General features: G+C 36.8%; 1 protein-coding gene across 1 annotated transcript in view; it reads right to left on the bottom strand.

Moving 5' to 3' along the window:
• fut8a (fucosyltransferase 8a (alpha (1,6) fucosyltransferase)) overlaps nt 1–20,935 on the bottom strand; it is a 92,278-nt gene that overhangs the window by 10,856 nt on the left and 60,487 nt on the right. Inside the window, exons 4-7 of the mRNA XM_084393522.1 lie at nt 13,419–13,537; nt 9,918–10,080; nt 7,590–7,704; nt 131–368 (exon numbers count right to left, since the gene is read on the bottom strand). Of these exons, the coding sequence (XP_084249648.1) occupies nt 131–368; nt 7,590–7,704; nt 9,918–10,080; nt 13,419–13,537 (635 nt within the window). The remainder of the gene's footprint in view (nt 1–130; nt 369–7,589; nt 7,705–9,917; nt 10,081–13,418; nt 13,538–20,935) is intronic.

Raw genomic sequence — 20,935 nt, 5'->3', positions numbered from 1 at the left:
TACCAACCCCAATTTTTGAAAGTGATCATTATAATAATACTTGAAGTGTGATTTAGTTATTGCACTTTTTAGCCTTGTATGTGTGTGTTATGTGTCCTGTCTTGTTTGAGTGTGCGTGTGTGTTACTGACCAGACCAGTGTCCAGTGGAGGCCCCCGTGCGGTCAGTGCAAGAGTCGCTGACGGGTTTAAAGACGGTCTCCCAGCCGCCGGTGGCGTAGCGCCAGTTCTGCGACTCCAGTATGAGCGTGCGCTGCGTGCCATAGGCGATCATGAAGCAGTAGACCACATGATGCAGCTGGCAGCCGTACCCACAACCCTTATTGATGTTACACACCAGCTTGCGTGCCTTGCTGCAGTCCGGAGGGTTCTACAGATCAGTGAAGAGAAAGAGAGGTTTGAAGGTTTCTACACATACAGGACAGTTGTTGATACTGAAATCGTACCTTAAAATGTCTGAATTGCATTTCATTACAGTAGAAAGACAGTTTGAGGCTGCTGTATTTTTACAGTCCAACAGGTTCCTTGATCTGCTAGATGTCAAAAACACCACATGATTTTGCATTTGGCAAGACCGACAGCTCAAGTGTGTCTTCTGTACCGTGCTGTTCACTGAGCAGTTCAAGACATTTGTATTATACATCTTTCAAGACCACCAGTAAGAAAAAAACATGATAGAATACAGAGAGAACCAGATTTGTCAAGTTCTCCAATCATCTCTGGCATGAAAATATTTTTAGAATGTGCTGGAGGAAATGATAAATTTGGCCCTGATGGCTGAAGAAAATAATGTCTGAATGATATTGGCTGGATGAAAGAAAACGAAACAAACAGGACGAAAAATGGTCCCTCCATCTATTGCTGTTTCTCTCATACTGGGACAATAGAGAGTAGAATGACTGGAGTAAAGAGAAAGGAAGGAGCAAGAGAGAGATAAGAGATGGATGACAGCAGTGTAGTGAGACAGACAGAGGACCGTCATTCTTCATAAGAGACACGGCTTCTTTGTTATCAACCTGTCTTACTCTCACACACAAAGTAAAATACACTCCATCACTTTAATCACACTCCAGCTCTCATTACCGTTTCAACCCGTCTCTCTGATGGAGAGCATTGAAACAAAGTTATTAGCCAAAGTTAATGTAGTACAAGCAGCACAAAAGTTTTCCCCTGGGCCCAATGAGTAGGTTATAATACAAAGCAGTGTTTCTCTTTGCCTGACCCATCAGAAAGACCCAATGCCTACCCCATCATCATCATCAATCCAGGAATGTGTTACTTTTAACTCATATCAATACTGAATTTTATTTAGCATTATCATTAAATAGGTATTATAACAATGCTTCACATTTAATGGGATAAAAATGTGAGTAATGTTTTGCTGTATTCAGCCTCAATATTTTAATATGATACAAATTATAAATAGATACAAAATATTTCATTGATGGATTGTATAAAAAAAATCATTATATATAATGTATTGTGACAATTATTATTCAAAATTTTGCTATTTGAATATGTTTTAAAACGTTTTTTTTTTTTTTTTTCTATGATGGCAAAGCTGAATTTTCAGCAGCCATTACTCCAGGCTTCATTGTAACAGAAATCAATCTGATAGGCTGATTTGGTACTCTGGTTCTGGTATTATTTGATAAATAGAAAGTTAAAAAAACAGCATTTATTTGAAATGTGTAAATGCATACATGTTCTGTATGTATATAAAAAAAAGAGATATTGATCATTTCATAATAATTGTGGTTGGCAAAATCCATATGTATTCTAATTGCACATAAACCCATTTTAATGTGATTTGTCATATTTTATGTCAACTTGCAGAGTTTGCTTGCTTTTATGACTTGAATACCACACTCTTAGCCTGACAACGTCAGACTTCGTACTTCCGCTCAATTTCAGTTCGCTTCTGTACTCAGTCTGAGATAGCGACCTATCTCTCCGTTTTCCTCCGGCCTCAAAACAAACGGCCAATCAACGAACAGAGAGCGGGCTGAGAGCCGTGATGTAGACGCTGATTGTACCGTGGATGCGTAGATTTACTTCACATAATCTGCAAAAGTCGTTCACAGCCATGTTCACTCCGGTATTTCGCTCGATGGTTTTGTTTTCGCATCATACATGTGTTTACAGTGGAAGTTAGATGCGGCTGAGCCTGCGCATAACACACGTCATAACCAAACGTTATGTGATTGGCTTACGGGTAACCAATGATTTTAAACTTCAGACAAGCGCCCCCCCGCGAGAAAGAAAACGCTTTTCAATTATGCCCTTCCAGACTCTGTCTACGAAGCAAAGCGAAGTAGCAGAGTGTGGTATTACCAGGCTACCACACTCTATGGTATGCACTTAAATAACAGAGTTTGATTGAACGCATGGCCTTGAGATTTAAAGCGAATGAAAGTCTAAAAATAAAATAACTAAGCCTATTTATTTTTAGCCTCTATATGCACTTAGTATTGCAGACCAAAGACCCATTTTTAGTTTATACCACTGCTGACTGTACAGGGTTCCTGCAGGTTTCAGTTAGTCAAATTTAAGACCTTTTTAAGACATTTTAAGACCATAAAGATTGAAATTTAAGACCTACACATCTGGTCTTAAAGATATTATAATATTCAAATCAAAGAATTCATTTTATTTCAATGAATTCAGTAATTGAAAAAGCATTAACTTCATTTACAGATAAAGCAATCACATTAGTAACCTTCCAGACCCAACGTGTGTCAGAGAAAAGAACAGAATCAGATATAATTTTTTTATAGAAAATTGTACTTTGCATATTATAGGCCTACTGTAAAAAACACAATTAGTTGATTTTAGTTGATCATAGTTGATCATAACTAGAGATGAAATGGCATGAACGTTTCATTTAATTATTATAGTGCCAAAAATTACCACTGTTATCACAGAATCCTGTTCAAAAAGTACTAATTCTACACAATGAAATCAATTCACCCAGTTTTATGTAGAAAAACAGCAAATAACAAATAAAATTAGCATCAATACACACTAACATAAACATTAAAATAATACGATTAAAAATGATAGCCAGATTTTATAAGTGTCTAGTCTTGCAACATGTTATATACTAACATGTAGAAGTTCAAATGAAGTTGACAAAAAAGGTTTTTATAAAAAGATAAACCTCACATATTTCAGACTTTAATTTATCTTTTTTGACTCATTCTTTTTATAAAAAATGATTTACTGACATTTACAATACAGTTTAGCTTATCTTTTATTATTAATAGTAAAATTCGGACCGATTTTCCCGTGGCGTCTGTCGTTGCTATGCAACCATGCACAATGACAAAAAAGTTTTAGTGGCTAATGGATTTCCACCGCCGAAAAACACTTGCTGTAGCTCTGTTACAAGATTTATTTACGGAGAAGAGAAAAACACCCGTAGTGTTTGGGTGCACCCGCATCCTTCATGTCTTTTTTCATGTCGCTGCGCCTGGAAAAAAACAAGCGCGTCGCTACTATTATAAGCACGCTTACCGCGCGCCTACATTTGAATGAACTTGAGCGCGAAAAAGACGCGATATGTGAACTGCCTCTTGGCGAGCGACTTCAATACTTTTTTGCTACTTTGTAATAACTTTCTGCGGCCAGCGTTTCTGGAAATGAACGAGGGTAAAATCTTTTTTAAGACCTGACTAAATGAAATTTAAGACCGCGGATGAAAATCTGGCTGTTTTTAAGACGTTTTAAGGCCTTAAATTTAAAGTTCAGAATTTAAGACTTTTTAAGACCCCGCGGGAACCCTGCTGTATAAAACTTAAAGATAAATCTATCACAAATATGCAGTTACAAATATGATTATCAGGTAAAAGCCACAATGTGCTGTTGACATTCCATCTTTAACTTCACCGTGTGACAGCGGTTTAAAGTCTTTCTGCAAGAGAATCAACCCAGAATCAGAATCAAGCTGAGCTCTGCTGATTATAGCCTATGTGCTTGTGCGTGGCACTGCATTGTGTTGCATCTGAATGTCAGTTTAGTCTCCAGTGTGGAGTCAGTGCAAAACAACCGCCCCATTCCATCTCAGAGAGAGGGACAAAATACTGCTGTCCCGCCAAATGAAATATAAATCACTCCTCTCACTGATAAATGGGGAGAGGGAAGGAGGAGAGTGAGTGAGTGTATGTGATCTTGTTCAGCTAATAGACTTTATTCGAAACAGACGCCATGTTTAATTTGAAAAAACAAACAAAACATACAGACAAAATAGAGGCTGTGAGGAATGGAAGCAGTGCCAATTACTATAGACATGAAGGGGGACCCCAATATTCATATGAGCCAAGCAATATGGGTTGTTCAATGAAAAGTATTTAAATGTTACATTTTTCAATCATACAAGACCTTGAAAGTTTGTTTATATTTTTGAACAGATGTAAAGTCCATTGAGTACATCGTACTGTTCATGGGTGCTGATCAATTAATTAAATGAGAACTTATTGAATGAAACGGTTCACAAATCGCACTGAACAATTAATTTGTGAATAGGACCGATCCGACTGCATCTGTTTTTGAGTCAACAACTCACTGATTCACATGATCCAGTTAACAATTTACTGAATTCAAAAGTCTGACTCAAAATGAGCCGAGAACGGGAGATCCTCTGAGCTTGAGTGCGTACACGAAAAGTAAGTTACTAATGCCCAATTTATTATTGTAAATGAAAATCATATTTAGGACACGACTATCAGTTGTTTGTGAACTAAATCTGCTGTAAAAGGGTGAGCTGTTTAAGCCCACTGTATGAAATGCTTGAATGTTGACATGTTCTTATTTGTGTATTACCTAAGTTTTAGGTAAAAACTAAACAACGTTAAAATAACGCAAATGAATGTCCATGCATCTTCCCTGCTGCCGTAGCGGTTTCAAATGATATAAAACTAGTTTGTTTATATAGCGTTATTCTTAAAATGTTAACACATTTTGCCCTATGTGACGTCTTTTTTTATATTGCATGTTTACATTTGTCAACACATTTTGTTTTTCCTCATTTTTATATACTATCCCCTGGTTTAACTGACAAGTTTTAAGCCTAGTCCCCGACTAAAATGCAAGTTTGAGCTGTTATAACTGAATGCAACTTGTCTCGCACTGACATATCTTAAAATATGTCAGTGCCATTGCTTTTTCTCAAGATGCAGATCAGTACGTTTATAAAAGCTACTTAAATGTCCTAATTAAACTAAAGCCTAATCCTGGCTTAATCTAAGCCCTGTCTGTGAAACCAGGCCTAAATGTTATATTTTATTGTTATTTTAACTTCCTTACAAACTGCACTTTTACTCAAGTACTTGTTTGTGCACTTCAGCCACCACTGATACTAACTCACATTTTGGTTCACTGAAGTGTCTTCCTTTTAAAGCATTTTTTTTCTGCCTTCTAAGTCGTGAGCAAATCACATAAGGAGTCTCTAAGTAGCACTATACCTGCATAAGCCGCTTTCCGACCGGAGGAACCTTTTCACAGTTCCTAGAACTATTGGCTAAAGTACCCGTATGTTCCTGCGGTGCGAACACGCCGACTAGGAACGACTTTAGTTCTAGGAACTCCATTTGGAGGAACTAATTTAGCTCCTACTTCAGAGTAGGGTTTAAACCAGCACTATAGGAACTACCCGTGACGTTAGTGTACGCTGATGACCGAACGCACGCAAAACACCAGCACCTGCCATTTTTAAAACAGCTATATGTAAACACACAGATTATAGCCTATATATTTACTCCAGAAACTAGATACAAACATGGAAAACAGTGATAGATGGGCCTCTAAACCTTTATGCTGAAGAGAAAATCCAACGCAACTTTGAGGGGACCAAGTCAAACATGATTATGTATTTCTGCTCAGCTAGCAACACTGGACATCAACCACACGGCATAGGCTAATAACTTTTTTTTCATATACTGTGTACTTTCTATAACAATTCTATCTAATAACATGTTAAACAGTACTGTTAGGCAGATCGCTAACTAATGAACACAGAGAATGCAAGCATGGTTTGCTCTGGCGTTCTCAGCGCCGTCAAAATAAAGGTCCGTCACTCCGTCAAAATAAAAGTCGCCGTGCTTGCGTCACTCCCTTACCCCTCCTACCAGTTCCTATGGCCACTTGGCCAGTGCGAACGCAAACAGCAAAACCGAGTTTGGGGGAGAGTAGTTCATAGAACTGTTTAGAAGTGGACAGTTCCTATAACTAAGTTCCTGTAACTACTTGGTCGGAAAGCGGCTATAGACACCATTATATGAGAACTGAACTGAGCTGGACGATGATATCACGGTTTTCTCCAGAGCGACTATATATATATATATATAAATGAACTAAAATAATAACTTTTTTACAAGAAAAATGAACAATCACTGATGTTGGGTGACGTCAATTCTTGTTGACGTTCGAAGTATTGTCAAACAAAACGGAGGCTAGCTCGACCCTCCCTCCTTCTCATCCCGTCCCCTCCCCCTCCCTTCCGTCCTTCCTGAAACAGTCATGAACCATTTAGAAAAACCAAACTGGATTTACCCACCTGTCCAGCAAAAACAGAGCCACCTGAATGTCGGATTAGAAGCCCTTCTGCCAGAGTTCTCGCCACCTTTTGAACGCTTTTCCGATGTAAATTCGGGACTTCGCGTTCCTTGTTCTTTTCCCTGTCCTTTGTTATTTGTTAATCGGAACGTTGTCTCTTTGGTCATGTGTCGGACATATCAAAATTCTCAAGAATATACAATTTTAACGTTAGTCGTTGTTAGGACATCTCTCCTCAAGCTAAACTTCCCTCTTCATGCTTCTCTCTCCTCCACTCCCCAAAGTTTGGATGACAATCAAGGTAAGCAGATAATAAAATGGTGTGCCTTGCACTACAGACGTAGCCTTGCCTAATCAGTCTGTGTGCCGAGAGTACAGACTTCAACTATAGTTACGAACGTTGTCTGACGTGCGTTATGTGGGCTAGCTCCCCAAATGATCAAAGGTTGCCCAGAATGTGTTGAGTCTCACTCCAGCCAAAGTCCCAAAGTTGGCAACCCTGTGTGCACACGCACTAACCCCCAACACCCACACCCAAATCATTCTTTTCGGTTATTGGCTGGAACACTGTTTGTTATGTTTCGTGGCCAAGGCTGGGCCAGTTTGTTTTTGTTGTCGTTTGTGGAGCCTGGGCTGTCTACAGAGACCGCGTTTTTTTTACAGTGTGTTCAGGGGACAGGCAGCTAGCGGATAGTGAGGAGATGTTTGCTGGATGTGACAAAAAATGTTTTGGCCTAAAAAACACGTGACATTGCTTAGAGCACCTTTAAGTAAATGATTCAGTGATCCATTAATAATATCAAAATACTCACTTGTGGCCACCTACTGACAAAAGGCACACTAAGCAAATTGGTTTGCAAATCTGAACAAATCTTTTTGATGAACAGGATTCAAAAGATTTTGTACAGAACTGAATCAAAATCTTAGCCACAAATGCCATCTACTCAAACTCAAGGGACAAATGTAATCATAAATATAATAAAGCCTTTCTAAAAAATTTAAAAAGGAAAAGGAAAACAATAATGAGTATGTGATGTACCTGTAGATACATGATTCTGTTCTGTACTAGGTCGGACACGTCTTTAGCTTCCTTCTCTCTCCAATCTCCAGCACCATCTGCCTGGCTCAGATGATACAGGTCTGTCATGATGGACCTAAAGATCACATAAACACCACTGTAAAACACAGCTCAAAACTACAAACAGCCACATCACAGCTTTTCTGCTAATTAAACCAATTGATTATGGCTAATTACATTTTGTAAAGAAATAATATTAAATTAGTTTTACAGCCACAAACTAAAGTCAGCCTGACCTTTCTAATCATCCACAATACAATTAAGACTGTTCTAGTAATGATTAAAAAAAAATTTTTTGCGTCTGTTTCGCATTACATGGTCGCTTTTTTCTCAAGTGTGAGAAAACGCACTGATCTAAACATACACACCCATTAAACCTCAGTAATGGTATTACTGCCACATGAGATTACAGCTGTTTAGAAAGAGATTAGAGATGGAGAGAGTTATTCATTTTTTCTATTGTAAAATAAAATGTTTTGATGCCTGTACATCAGATATTTAAAATGTAGTGGAAAAAAGCTTATGTAGTGAATTTGTATTTTTTTTTGTATGTCATTATATTGTATTGTAGGCTTATCAAGTTAATTGTGTAATGCAGATTTAATGAGAGTATAGGGACTGGCCAATCGTTTCAAATGTATCCTTGCAGAGTGTTTATGTTATGATATCTTAATATATTTTTTAAAGCTACTGTTGCGTTTGAAGTTGATTTGGTTGTTCAGAGTTCAGACTATTATTTAAATTAAACTAAAAAACTAAAAAAAATATGACCTCAAACAGGAAAAAAAAATCCTAAAAATTGATTTCAGGGGTCAAATATATATATACATACACACAGACCCTTTACAAAAATTCCATTCAAACCGTTAAACTTTCATAGATTATAGATTCAGGGCCCACAACTTAAACGATTTCAAGTATTTAGTTGTTTATTTGTACATAATTTGGGCTTCCAGCTCATAAAACCGACGAAAACAGGATTTCAAAAAATTTGAATATTACATGAAATCACACAGTAATTACACAGTGATACCATGGTCATTGAACCAGGTTTTGGTTATTTTGTGCAGTGTGGGCAGGTGCAAATCCTGCTGGAAAATGAAGTCAGCATCTCCATAAAGCTTGTCTGCTGAAGGAAGCATGAAGTGCTCTGAAAATGTCCTGGTAGACGGCTGCGTTGAGTGGACAGCACAGTGGACCAACACCAGCCGATGACATGGCTCCCCAAACCAACACAGACTGTGGAAACTTCACACTGGACCTCAAGCATCTTGGATTGTGTGCCTCTCCATTCTTCCTCCAGACTCTGGGACCTTGGTTTCCAAATGAGATGCAAAATTTGCTCTCATCAGAAAAGAGGACTTTGGTCCACTGTGCTTTATTAAATCCAGAGTCAACGCAGCCGTCTACCAGGACATTTTCAGAGCACTTCATGCTTCCTTCATTTTCCAGCAGGATTTGCACCTGCCCACACTGCCAAAATAACCAAAACCTGGTTCAATGACCATGGTATCACTGTGTAATTACTGTGTGATTTCATGTAATATTCAAATTTTTTGAAATCCTGTTTTCGTGGGTTTTATGAGCTGGAAGCCCAAATGATGTACAAATAAACAACTAAATACTTGAAATCGTTTAAGTTGTGGGCCCTGAATCTATAATCTATGGAAGTGTAACGTTTTGAAAGGAATTATGGAAATAAATAAACTTTTCCATGATATTCAAATTTTTTGGAAAGGGTCTGTATATATAGGCTATATATATGTATATATTTTTTTCTTCTCATATTTTGTTTACTACCGTTCAAAAGTTAGGGGCACGTAAGACTTAAAAAAAATACTTGTATTCAGAAAGATGCTGCAAAATGATCAAAAGTGACAGTAAAGACATGTATAATGTTACAAAATATTTCTATTTCAAACAAATGCTGTTCTTTTGAACGCTATATTCATCAAAAAATCCAGAAAAAGTGTCACAGTTTCTACAAAAATATTAATCGGCACAGCTGTTTTCAACATTGATAAAAAGAAATGTTTCTTGAGCAGCAAATCAGCATATTAGAATGATTTCTGAAGGATCATGTTACACTGAAGACTGGAATAATGATGCTGAAAATTCAGCTTTGATCATAGGGATAAAATACATTTAAAAAAAAGAACTTGAAATAGAAAACTTACCACCCCAAATATTTGAAAGGTAGTGTAGATTTATAATACAGGCATATCTGCCTTACTGGTCAAAATGCATATGCGAGTGTATTCATGATGTATGCATATTTGTGTGTATAACCTTTGCTGGTGTCCCAGGTCCTGCAGGAGTGTGTCAACATGTTTCTGTAGTGCTCCAGTCTCCACCAGTGGCAGTTTCTTCACCTCACTGCGTACGAAATACCACAGTTCCCTAACACCGTTCTCCACCTTCCTCCTTAGCTCCTCCTGGTCCTTTCCTGGGCCTGCACACATGCAAAAAGAGCATTTGTTTATAATGGTTTCTTGAGCACCAAATCAGCATATTCTAATGATTTCTGAAGGATCAGGTGACACTGAATACTTAAATAATGGAGTGATCACATGAATAAATTACATTGTAAAATATATTAAAACAGTTAATATATATGTAATCTGCTCATTGTTATTAAACCAAAAATAATAACATTATGCATTATATACTACACTCTCTAGATATCTACATTGACTGACGTCATCCATTAAAAAACTCATTAAAGAAGTTGTCATGATTCTGCCTTCTTGTCCTTGATTTTCGCTAGTCTTGAGGCAGGATCATGACAGACCCATGTTTTGTGTGCAAGCACATGCCTTTTGCTTGTGTTGTCTCGTCACTTAACCCCGCCCCCTTGTTCTCCTCGTTAGTCATTATTGTTTCATCTGTGTCACCTGCTGTCATTATCAGTTTCTCCCTATTTAATCCCCTTGTGTTTGCTGTCCTGTGCTAGTTCATTATCATACTTGGTGAAACCTTGTGAGTATCCTGTCAAGAGTAGTGTCTAGAGAAAGTTCTGATTCTGTATTTGCTGTTTGTTTATCGTCTTGTTATCTGTCAAGTCATAGTTTAGTTTTGTCACTCGTTGTCCTGTCTATGTTTTGCCCCCTTGTGGGTTTTGTTTTCCCTTTTTGTCTACAATAAACGTTGTTCTATTGCATTTGGGTTCATCTCCTCCACACCTCATAACAGAAGTTACAGCAAATAGCATTCAGGGATTTTTGTTCATAAGTGGATGGAGGTGTAGAGTGTTTGTTTCGTGCTGTTGGCCATATGTGCAAGAATGTGTGTACTGTGTGTCCTGTGTACATGTGTGGATGCTATAGGCAGCGCAAAGTTGTGTGTGGGATTAAAAAGCGGTGTCATTCAATAAGAGTATCAGTGGCCGTAAAACAATCCGGAACACGGCTGTGATCCTCAGTGTATAGTGTTTCTCTAGTGCTTCCTCTCAAAAGATCATTCACTGCAATACTATAAGAGCTGATGACCCAGAAACCAGCCACAGAGGATGTGTGTGTGTGTGTGTGTGTGTGTGTGTGTGTGTGTGTGTGTAGGGTTATTATACAGGACTGAGGACAGGTTCAAAGCTTAACACCGTGTCTACATCAGACGCGAGCGGACCAACGTGACAAAAGCAAATAGAACCCATTATAATCAATGATGCTGTCTACACTGAATGTGGCGTGACACAACCAATTGTAAACTGATGCCCCATTCTATTTCTGAAGTACTTCACAACTAGGGTTGGGTTTTATCTGATACCAGTACCTACTCGGTATTTTTTAAACAGTTCCGGTGCTTAAACTGTTCTTGAACCGGTACTTAAGAAAACGAAACCGCACACACTTTATAAAAAAAATAATACCTGTGTGTGTCCAAACTGGACACAATATTAACTTAAATCTTTCTGATTTCTGATTAAATGAAAATTTGCGCTGTTTAATAGGCTACTGATGTAGCCTAAAACACTTAAGTTAAGATAAAAATGTTGTCTTCTCATATTATGACTTTTACTTTAAAACAGAGAAATATCTGACACTGAGCAGAAATATTTAACACACACAGTATAGCCTCATATAAATATACTTCATATACTTTATACTTGATATGCAAGATTTGCAGTTGGCATTAAAATACTAGACTTACCATGTCTACCACGACACTGGCAGCTGAACTTGAACTTTCGTCAAGCATGTCAGAGGTTTTGGGTTCTAATCCGCATTCGTAAAGTTTTTTTTTTTTTTTTTTTTTAACCGATTATGCTCATCAGTGGTTGTATATCAAGCAGGGACACGTTTGTGTGCATTATATTTTGTGATTACACATTTCAGCGCTAGATCGTCTCTTATTTAACAAACGAACGAAATGAATGCTCTGCTGGTTAACTGGAGATGTTTTATTAGACCCTATTGGAACATTCGTGCCGCGAGATGTTTTATAGGGGGCGGTAAAAAAAAGTCAGGCACCGAAAGTTTCGTTCTTATTTGGTCTCGTTACTACTATTTACGTTCACGTATTCACAACTCGCATTACTTCTACTAGCATGATAAGTGAACCAGCATCCCTGGATCTCTGCTGGTCCACATAAAGTCTTAAATATAAGTTAAATATATACACTATATAAAATATTTAGAATTACATTTATTTTTAAATGTGTCTGGAGACTCTAATTACTTTTTGAGGCCACAGTATATATGCATGTGTCTGTAGACAGAAGGCAAAGGGTGGCTAGAGGACGATTTACACAGACCGCCTGTAGTGATATGACCGTCCTTCACTGCAAATACTCACTCTCATACACACTCACACTTTTCATCCATATTAAAAGGTTCCTATTAATTTGACGTTTCATCTTTCCTTCACTCAGTATTAACAGCAAGCTATTACTGCACATCTGAAAAAGAGCCGTCTCACACACACGCACACACACACACACACACGCACACACACGCACACACACGCACGCGCATGCACACGCACACGCACACGCACACACACGCACACGCACACGTGTGTTTACTCAACACTTTTTTTAGGATGCCCAGAAGCTTACTAAATCTGACAAAACCTCCCTTTAGGAATGTCTAGAGACAGCCTTAAAAGGTAAAAAGCAAAAACTGCAAAACGTTATGGTTTGGATTAGTTACTGTCCTTTATATTTATATTAAATTAAAATGCATTTCCTGATATTTTAAAAAATATATACTTTTAAGAATCTTTGTGTTTCGACCAATATTTTCACTCTTTTGACAGGAAAGTAAAAAAATAAATAATATAAATAAATTTGCTTTATATATTCAGAGATTAAATAAAAAATTCAAAAAAACATGAAAAATGTTTTCTTTTAGAGTTATGGTTTGGTTTGTATTAAGTTAATTTGCTTCAGATATTGAGACATTAAATTAAAAGGTACTTTCTGACATTTAAACAAATAATAATTTTACGAATACTTCTCTGACATTTTTATGATTTTTTTTTTTTGTGTGGTTTGGCCAGCATTTTAAATAATGGCAGGCAAGTAAAAAATATATAATTTAAAATAAAATAATGTATATATAATGACATAAATGTATATATATAATGACATATTATATATAAATAATTCTTAACATAAAGAGAGAGATTTTTTTTCACTGGTTCAGCCAGTGAAAATGTAGGTAAGCAAGTATACATGTAAACTACTGGCCTGACCAGCAGAAAAGAAATCCTATTGTTCTGTTAGCTTTACATAAAAACTATAAAATTCTGTGGTGTGCATTTATTTAGATAAACGTGTGTGTATTTACACACCATCAGCAGGGAGACTTCGGTAAGAGTTGATCTTCTCCTTCGCCCTGATCAGTTGCTCTTCAAGTTTACGTAATTTACCCACGGCTCCAGGACCACCATCGGCCTGTCCGTCAGGTAACCTGGAAGACAGAGAGAGAGAAACATATTAGCATGGACCTTGCCTGGGGAACTGGCATGTTCATGCGCTGTGCGTTAACTTATGATCTTTTGAACCGGTGTGAGCAAGAGTGAACGTGTGGCCTACTAGGTCAAGGTGAATTGTGGTTGGCTAATTTCCCTGGGGCCTTCGCTCCTTGCTTCCAGTTCCAATTTAATGCAATGATCAGTTGCGGCAGCCACTGCGGGCAATTCATTTGGTGGCAGGGGCTATTCATCACACACAGACTCACAAACAGTTGACCGAAGCCTGCCCAGCGTGGGCTCCTCAAGTCCAACACACACACATTTCCATCTTATAAATTTCATTACCGACGAACATCCCAAGACCTGAACCTCCATCATTCCCTGACACTCCTTCAGCCAAATGTTGTTCATTTATGAGATGACTACCTTTACTAGACTAAAGATCCTGTATATTCTCTCTCTCTCTCTCTTTCTATCACACATTAGTTCTCCTAAATCTAAATTGGTACATACCATTTTTATTGCTTTTCTATAAAGCCAATTATAATTTCCATACACCAGGAGTCTCAGACTCATATTACCTAAGGGCCACTTCATTCTGCTTTTATCGGCCGGTACCGATAAAATATATGCACCAATGTATTGGCCAACAGTCGGTATCGGCCGATAAAAGCAATGATTTTCACAACTTTAAAAACAGCCAATGATCAGGTCCGGTTATATCCTGTCAATCAAAAGGGGGTGGAAAAACTTGTTCAGACTATAACTCATACTGTGTAAAGAAAACACAAGTTATAGCCAGAAAAAACATGCAAGAATATCAAAAGGTATGTTGAAAGATACAGTACAACTTACTGAAATGAATCATGTCTCATGTAATCGCTTAATTCTGTTTCTTCACAGAAAGACTTAAAAAAAAAAACAGCTTGTGAAAAATGTCACTAAACATTGCATTTACCTCAGAAAAGTTATTAGTTAACTATAAATAAACACATATATGTACTGTATATTTGAATAAATTTACCATGAAGACAAGTGTATATGAAAACTATCTTATGTGCAACTGAGTGGCACACAAACATTTCAGCTTTTATTTGAGTGTAATTATTATATCTGAAAATAAATAGCAGTTGAAAACAATAGCTCTGTTAATTTTAACCTCTAATATTATAGTAATTTTGGTACATTCTAAGATCTTCTAAGAAATAAAAAATGAATTGGAGATATTTTATTGCATTGCACAGAAACCCTGGATTGTACATAAACTAATTTTATTTCAGCTACAAAATGACGGGCAAAACAAAAAGGTCATGAAAATTAGAAATAAAAAGTTAGATATAAAATAGAATAAAAATAGTACAATTAAAAAGTAACCTTACCCCTAAAGAAATCTCTCATTTATTAATTATTTATAATAATAATAACAATAATAATAATAATAATAATAATAATAATAATAATAAAATACATATTTGTGTTACAGGCCTATATAAGCCATGTAAAAAAAATTATATATATATATATATATATATATAAACCCTAAAAGAAAACTTTTTTGCATTTTTATAATAATAATCAAAATAATAATATTGATTTATTTTCACAAATATTATTCCACACAAGGATGTTTTCAAATACCCCTATGAAAGGTTTCATCAGATTTTGTGGCCAAAATGCAAACACACACATCTCAGAGCTCGGTCCGCCTTTTTCTCATGCACAGCTCTGTGCCCTTGCAGTGGGTTTGTAGTGGAAATCTGAGCTGTATTTGAAATGTGTTTGGCGTGAATGGAAAGCATTGTGAAAACTCGCCTCACTTGAAAGAGAGAGAGACAGCAATAGAGAGAAAGAGGGGGAGGAAAAATGAGAATAGGGCTGCAGAAGTCTTATCTGAGGAGAGAGGGATGGAAATGCATTCGTGGGAAGGCGTGCATAGGGTTTTGAAATGGTAAACAACACATTGCCATTACACCTGGATGCAATTGGTCATATGGATGTCTGTCAACAGAAGGAATGACACAGAAAAAGAGAAAGAAAGATGGGTGAAACTGAGAATGAGTGGAGGAATCTGCCATCAGAAAAATTGCTATGTCAAAAATTTATGTCATTCTTGGCTGGTCAAGGACAAAACGAGGAGAGAGAGAAAGGAAATGAGCGAAATGGCGTTTATGTGTGATGTGTGTGTGTAGATTTGGTTCTACTTGTGAGGGCCACATTTTCTCACTTATATAGTGAAATATTATCACAACCGACTGAAAATGACCTAGAAAAGCCTTGTAAATCGGCCAAAACAAAAAGAAGGCATTATCAGAAAACATTTGGTCCCCAAGAGGAAAACAGCTTTTTTAAATTGTGTTTTTAAAAATGTAAAAAATTCTGAAAGTTTTCTGTGATGGGTAGGTTTAGGGGTAGAGTTATAAGGATGTTTAGGTATTTTACCTGAAAAAAAAGGCACAAATACTGAAATGTGTGCTGCAAAATTTTCATTAAACTTCTGTGCTGCATTCCACTTCACAATGTTATGCCCTTCCCTCGCTACGCTATCTTCCCCCTCTCTCATGGATTCAGATGCACATCATTGCTTACAGTACATGGCTTGAGTTGCCCATTTCTTGGGGGACCCGTGTCCAAAGTGGAACGGACTTCCAAATCGGCTGTTGGGATTCTCATGAGGGGAGGTACTTTAGAGAAGTTTGCGAGTATATGTCTAAAGCAAAGTGGAACACAGCCCTGATTTGCCATGACAAAACAGAGAAAACTGACCATAGAAGAAGGAAGTTTAAGCAAATGCTCACTGTAGCACCTCTTGTGGCAACACTATGAATTGCAACATGCACTTGCATTACATTTTGAAACACTTCGGAACATATCGATGTTTGAAATCAACCTTGTATAGCTAGAAGTATTGGTGTTCACGTACACTATGATTCAATGTTTGGGGTTGGTAAGAATGTTTATAAAAATTAGTCTCTTATGATCACCAAGGCTGCATTTTTTTAATTAAATATACAGTAAAAACAGTAATATTATGAAAAATTATTCAAATTTAAAATAACTGTTTTCTATTTTAATATATTTTAAAATGTAATTTATTTCTGTGATGATAAAGCTGAATTTTCAGCATCATTTCTCCAGTCTTCAGTGTAACATGATCCTTCAGAAATCATTCTAATACGCTGATTTGCTGCTCAAGAAACATTTCTTATTATATCAACGTTGAAAATAGTATTTGCTGATTAGTATTTTTGAGGAATATGTGATGCATTTTTTTCCCAGGATTCTTTGATGAATAGAAAGTTCAAAAGAACAGCATTTATTTGAAATAGTAATCTTTTGTAAATTACAAATGTATTTTTTATTAATTAAAGTAAGCATTAATCTCTTTAAGAAAAATCTTACTGACTCCATACTTTTAAAGAATATAGTGTAATTGAGTAAAAGCCTAAATGTCTCTGACAGTGCAAGACCCCCCCCCCCCCCCCCCCCCATCTAAAACAACATTTAATGTAATCAATACATCAATAATCAATCAATGAGACTTTACCTCACTCTAAATTATTGTTCACTAAATGTGCAGTATCACACATAAATAGGTCACATTCAAAATTACAGTAAATGTTGCGGATGCAATTTAATGTTGTCTTTTAGACTGGCACAGCTAACACAGTCCTGACACACACTTTAAAAACATAAACCTCTCAAACTGTCCCCCACAAGAGGACATTAGTGCATGTGTGAGAAACAGTAGATGGTCTTCTCTCTAATCTAGTAACAATTTCTAAGCCAGTAACAATAGAGGCAACACTATTCACTTGACCACCCTCCTCTCTCTTTCTCTTTCTGTTCTCCTCATACATCACCTCTCCTCAGAAACCTGAGCTTCATCATGTGGCATTACATAACCAGCAATCACCAGCTAATGAGGCCACATCACTCACAGCAGGGGCAGGGAGAAACATTTAGAAACACACCAGAGTTTGGGAACGGCTGTCAGAGAGGTGTGATGGAAATCCCACGAGGCTTCGTGTTTTCTGCTGACGCTGAACTCTTGCGAGATGTTGTGGCAGCCCACAGAGACACTTGTACCAAAGTAGGACACATACACTTACACAAAAAGCAGACAGGATGAAAATAAGTGTGAAAACCGTAAGTGAAAGATGCCTAAAACTGTCACGCTCAGGCGAAAGTACCAACGGCTTGCTGTGGGCTATGGTTTTGACCCTCTATGAGAACATTTCAGAGTGACAAGAGCTGCCAGTGAGGTAGCAAACAGACACTCAGTCAACCTCTTCAGTCATTACTGACGAATTGGAGGACATTTTGTATGACACCTGGTGTGTAGGTGTGCGTGTGACAGAAATATAGATGTGCTGAACAAGAACTTGATGATGCCACAACATGACTACAGTTACACTATGACTGACCGTGTCAAGTGTAATGCAAGCTCAGGATTTGTATCCGGAAGGTTGCTGGTTTAAACCCTGCAAGAAGTGAGCCAAGAGCCATCACTATTGTGCCACTAAGCAAAGCACTTAACCCCAGGTGACTGCAGAGGGATTGTCCCTCTAATAAGTTCATGGTGCTGTTCGACAGTTGCTGAAACAAATTTGTGTGGTCCTACTTGTGTGGTGATAGATTACAAACAATATCGTAAGTATTGAAAACTATAACTGATTGGCTTATCTCAAATGTTGTCATTGTGAATATTACTACAGGCTGGAATGCACTTTTGCCAAGGTTAATGCTGCAATTTGTAATCTGGACGAGTCGACACTAATTGCTGAAAGTCAATTCTGCAGATTTTGGGTAGTTGTTTTGTTTTTGTTTTTACAGAAAATTGCGCAAAGTATATGATGGGCACAGACTCTATATTCATTAGACTATGATTCCATCACAGAGTGATTCCATTCCATCCATTTGGAGGATAACAAACATGTTTGATATTTTGAGCTGATTATATATATCTTTTTTTTATTTGTCTACTAGCAAAGTTTGTTGTGTTTAGAATGAATTTGATTGTCTGGTTATGTGTGATCCTCAGTCATTTAGTGTAATAGGTGCCCAGTTGTTCTTTGTAAAAAGTCGGCAAGTGTATAATGCCTAGTGTTTTGAAAATCTGCTTCATATTTTAGTTGTGTAGTGTATTTCAGGCTTAAGTGTACCCCTTATTCTTAGCATACAGGCAGAGGTTAAAAGGGACTGAATATTCCTTAATGGCATTTAGGCAACTTTAATAATAATAATAATAATAATAATAATAATAAAAACTTACACATTTGAATTCAACAACGAATTGCCTGTGAAAAACCCTTTGACTCAATGCTTACAGGAATAGTTCACCAAAAATGAAAATACGGTCTTCTTTTACTCCCCCTCTTGACAGTCTGTCGAACATAAAAGAAAATATTCTGAAGAATGTTTTTCTCTATATAATGGACCCTATTGATTTTCATTGTCTGGACAAAAAAAAACAACACTGCAACACATTCCTTCCTTTGTGTTTATACAAGAAGACGTACAGGTTGAGACTGACACGAGCAATTAAAAAAAAAAAAGGTTTAACAATTAAACATATTAAAACAAACCGTAGTACATTTGATACAATTTGATAGCAGTAGAACTAAATGTGTTAAGCATTATTTTCATAACAAATACACATTTTCAATTATAGAAACCAAACGGATGATTTGACCTAGTCGTATTACCAACAGCCCAGTTAGACTATGGATACTACACAAGAACTGTGTTAATTTTTCATAAGGACAAGTACAAAGTGAAATAAAGAGCTTTAAAAGCTGGACCTCAATGAATTATGGAGGAAGCTGTCAGTTTTCCTCTTGAGTAAAATCTGTTCTGTTCTAATGATCTTTGATTGCAGGAAAAAAGAAAATCACTTTCTTTGTGTGCCTTCAGAAATTTCAACAGGTGAATGTACATCAATAATTAAAAGCCAGATGAAAGGAAAACAATATCTGTTAAAGAGTCCCAACTCACTGTCAGAATATTTGACCTATAAATTAGGTGTTAATTCATGTTTAATTATTGAACATATTGATGTTAATAGGCCTATATTGTAAGTAAATTTAAAATTGGTGCTATACTATCAAATGTCCATTTCAATGGAATAAAATAGGCAACATTATTGGTAACTGCACGTATTGGTATAATACAATAACAATATCATTATTTTAGGTAGAATGTCCTGTTAAATCACAGCTCTGCCGCAGTGTGTGCTGTGTGTGCATGAAGTCAATGACTGCCTGTGCCTATTTGCAAATGATGAGGCTCCTAAAGTGCACATTTGTTATACAAATGTGAGTAGGATCTGAAATAAGTGTGTGTTTTCACTTTTACAGATGACTGGTGGTGGTGTGGAATAGTTTGTTTTGGAAATTTGTCAATGTGAGTTGTGTGTGGGAACCCTAAATCAAAGCTAATTACAGTTTGATGTTTTTTATTACAGCTGCACCAAATAGAGAGGCCAAATAAAAGGCCAAGTCTAAACCCAAGTGTAATTAGTCACATTTAGTAGGTACTAATGGACTGTCAGTGAATCCAGAGTTCACAGTCGCTATGGCGATGCAATGCCAGGCAAGGACCTCATGCTGTGACTGGCTCTTAGCTCACGTGGGCGCGGCCTCTCGGCAGCATCTATTGGCTGGACAGCCATTTATTAAAATCAAAGCAAAATCTGAAATTAAATCTCTCCATTGTTTCTCCAAGACTGTAATGAGATTAAATGGAGAGCGAATTGAGCAAAGATTCCAAAAGAATTCTGCAATCAAGTCAGAGATCTCAATATGAACTCAAATACCTACAGTATATAGATATATTAGATATGCCATCCAAATATATCATCACATTTGTTTCTATTTTTATTTCTCCAAAGGAATTTTATGAGAAATATCTAAGACCTGAATGTGTAAATGACTATTTCATTAAATCTCCTGAGCTATGAAAGAGCAATAAACGTTACTCTGGGCATCGTTTTGCTGCTGATAAAAAAATCAATTTCATGCTATGAATCCATCAGAAACATTTCATAATATATAAAATTGTCTTAAATGTAGATCCAGGCAAACACAGACGGCCTTGCGCATGCTGGCACATGTCTTGAGGATATCTATGTGTCATCATGCAAAATGTAAATATCAGCTCTTATCATGAAAAACATCAGCTTCATCGGCCAAAGTCCATCTCCACCCTTATCCTTTATAACTTCTCAGTTTTTCAGCACACACACAAATATATATATCTAGAGACAATATTAGAGGAAGGAGATGAACCAATCTGAGAAAAATAAATAGAGAACTCAGAATATGGCTATCAAACATGATGAACTTGGAGACAGAGGAAAGTAGTATTAAATAACAATAAAAAAGAACTCGGAAACT

Source organism: Rutilus rutilus (genome assembly GCF_951802725.1).
Source record: "Rutilus rutilus genome assembly, chromosome: 21".
NCBI lineage: Eukaryota > Metazoa > Chordata > Actinopteri > Cypriniformes > Leuciscidae > Rutilus > Rutilus rutilus.
This window is presented reverse-complemented; position numbering and strand designations above follow the sequence as displayed.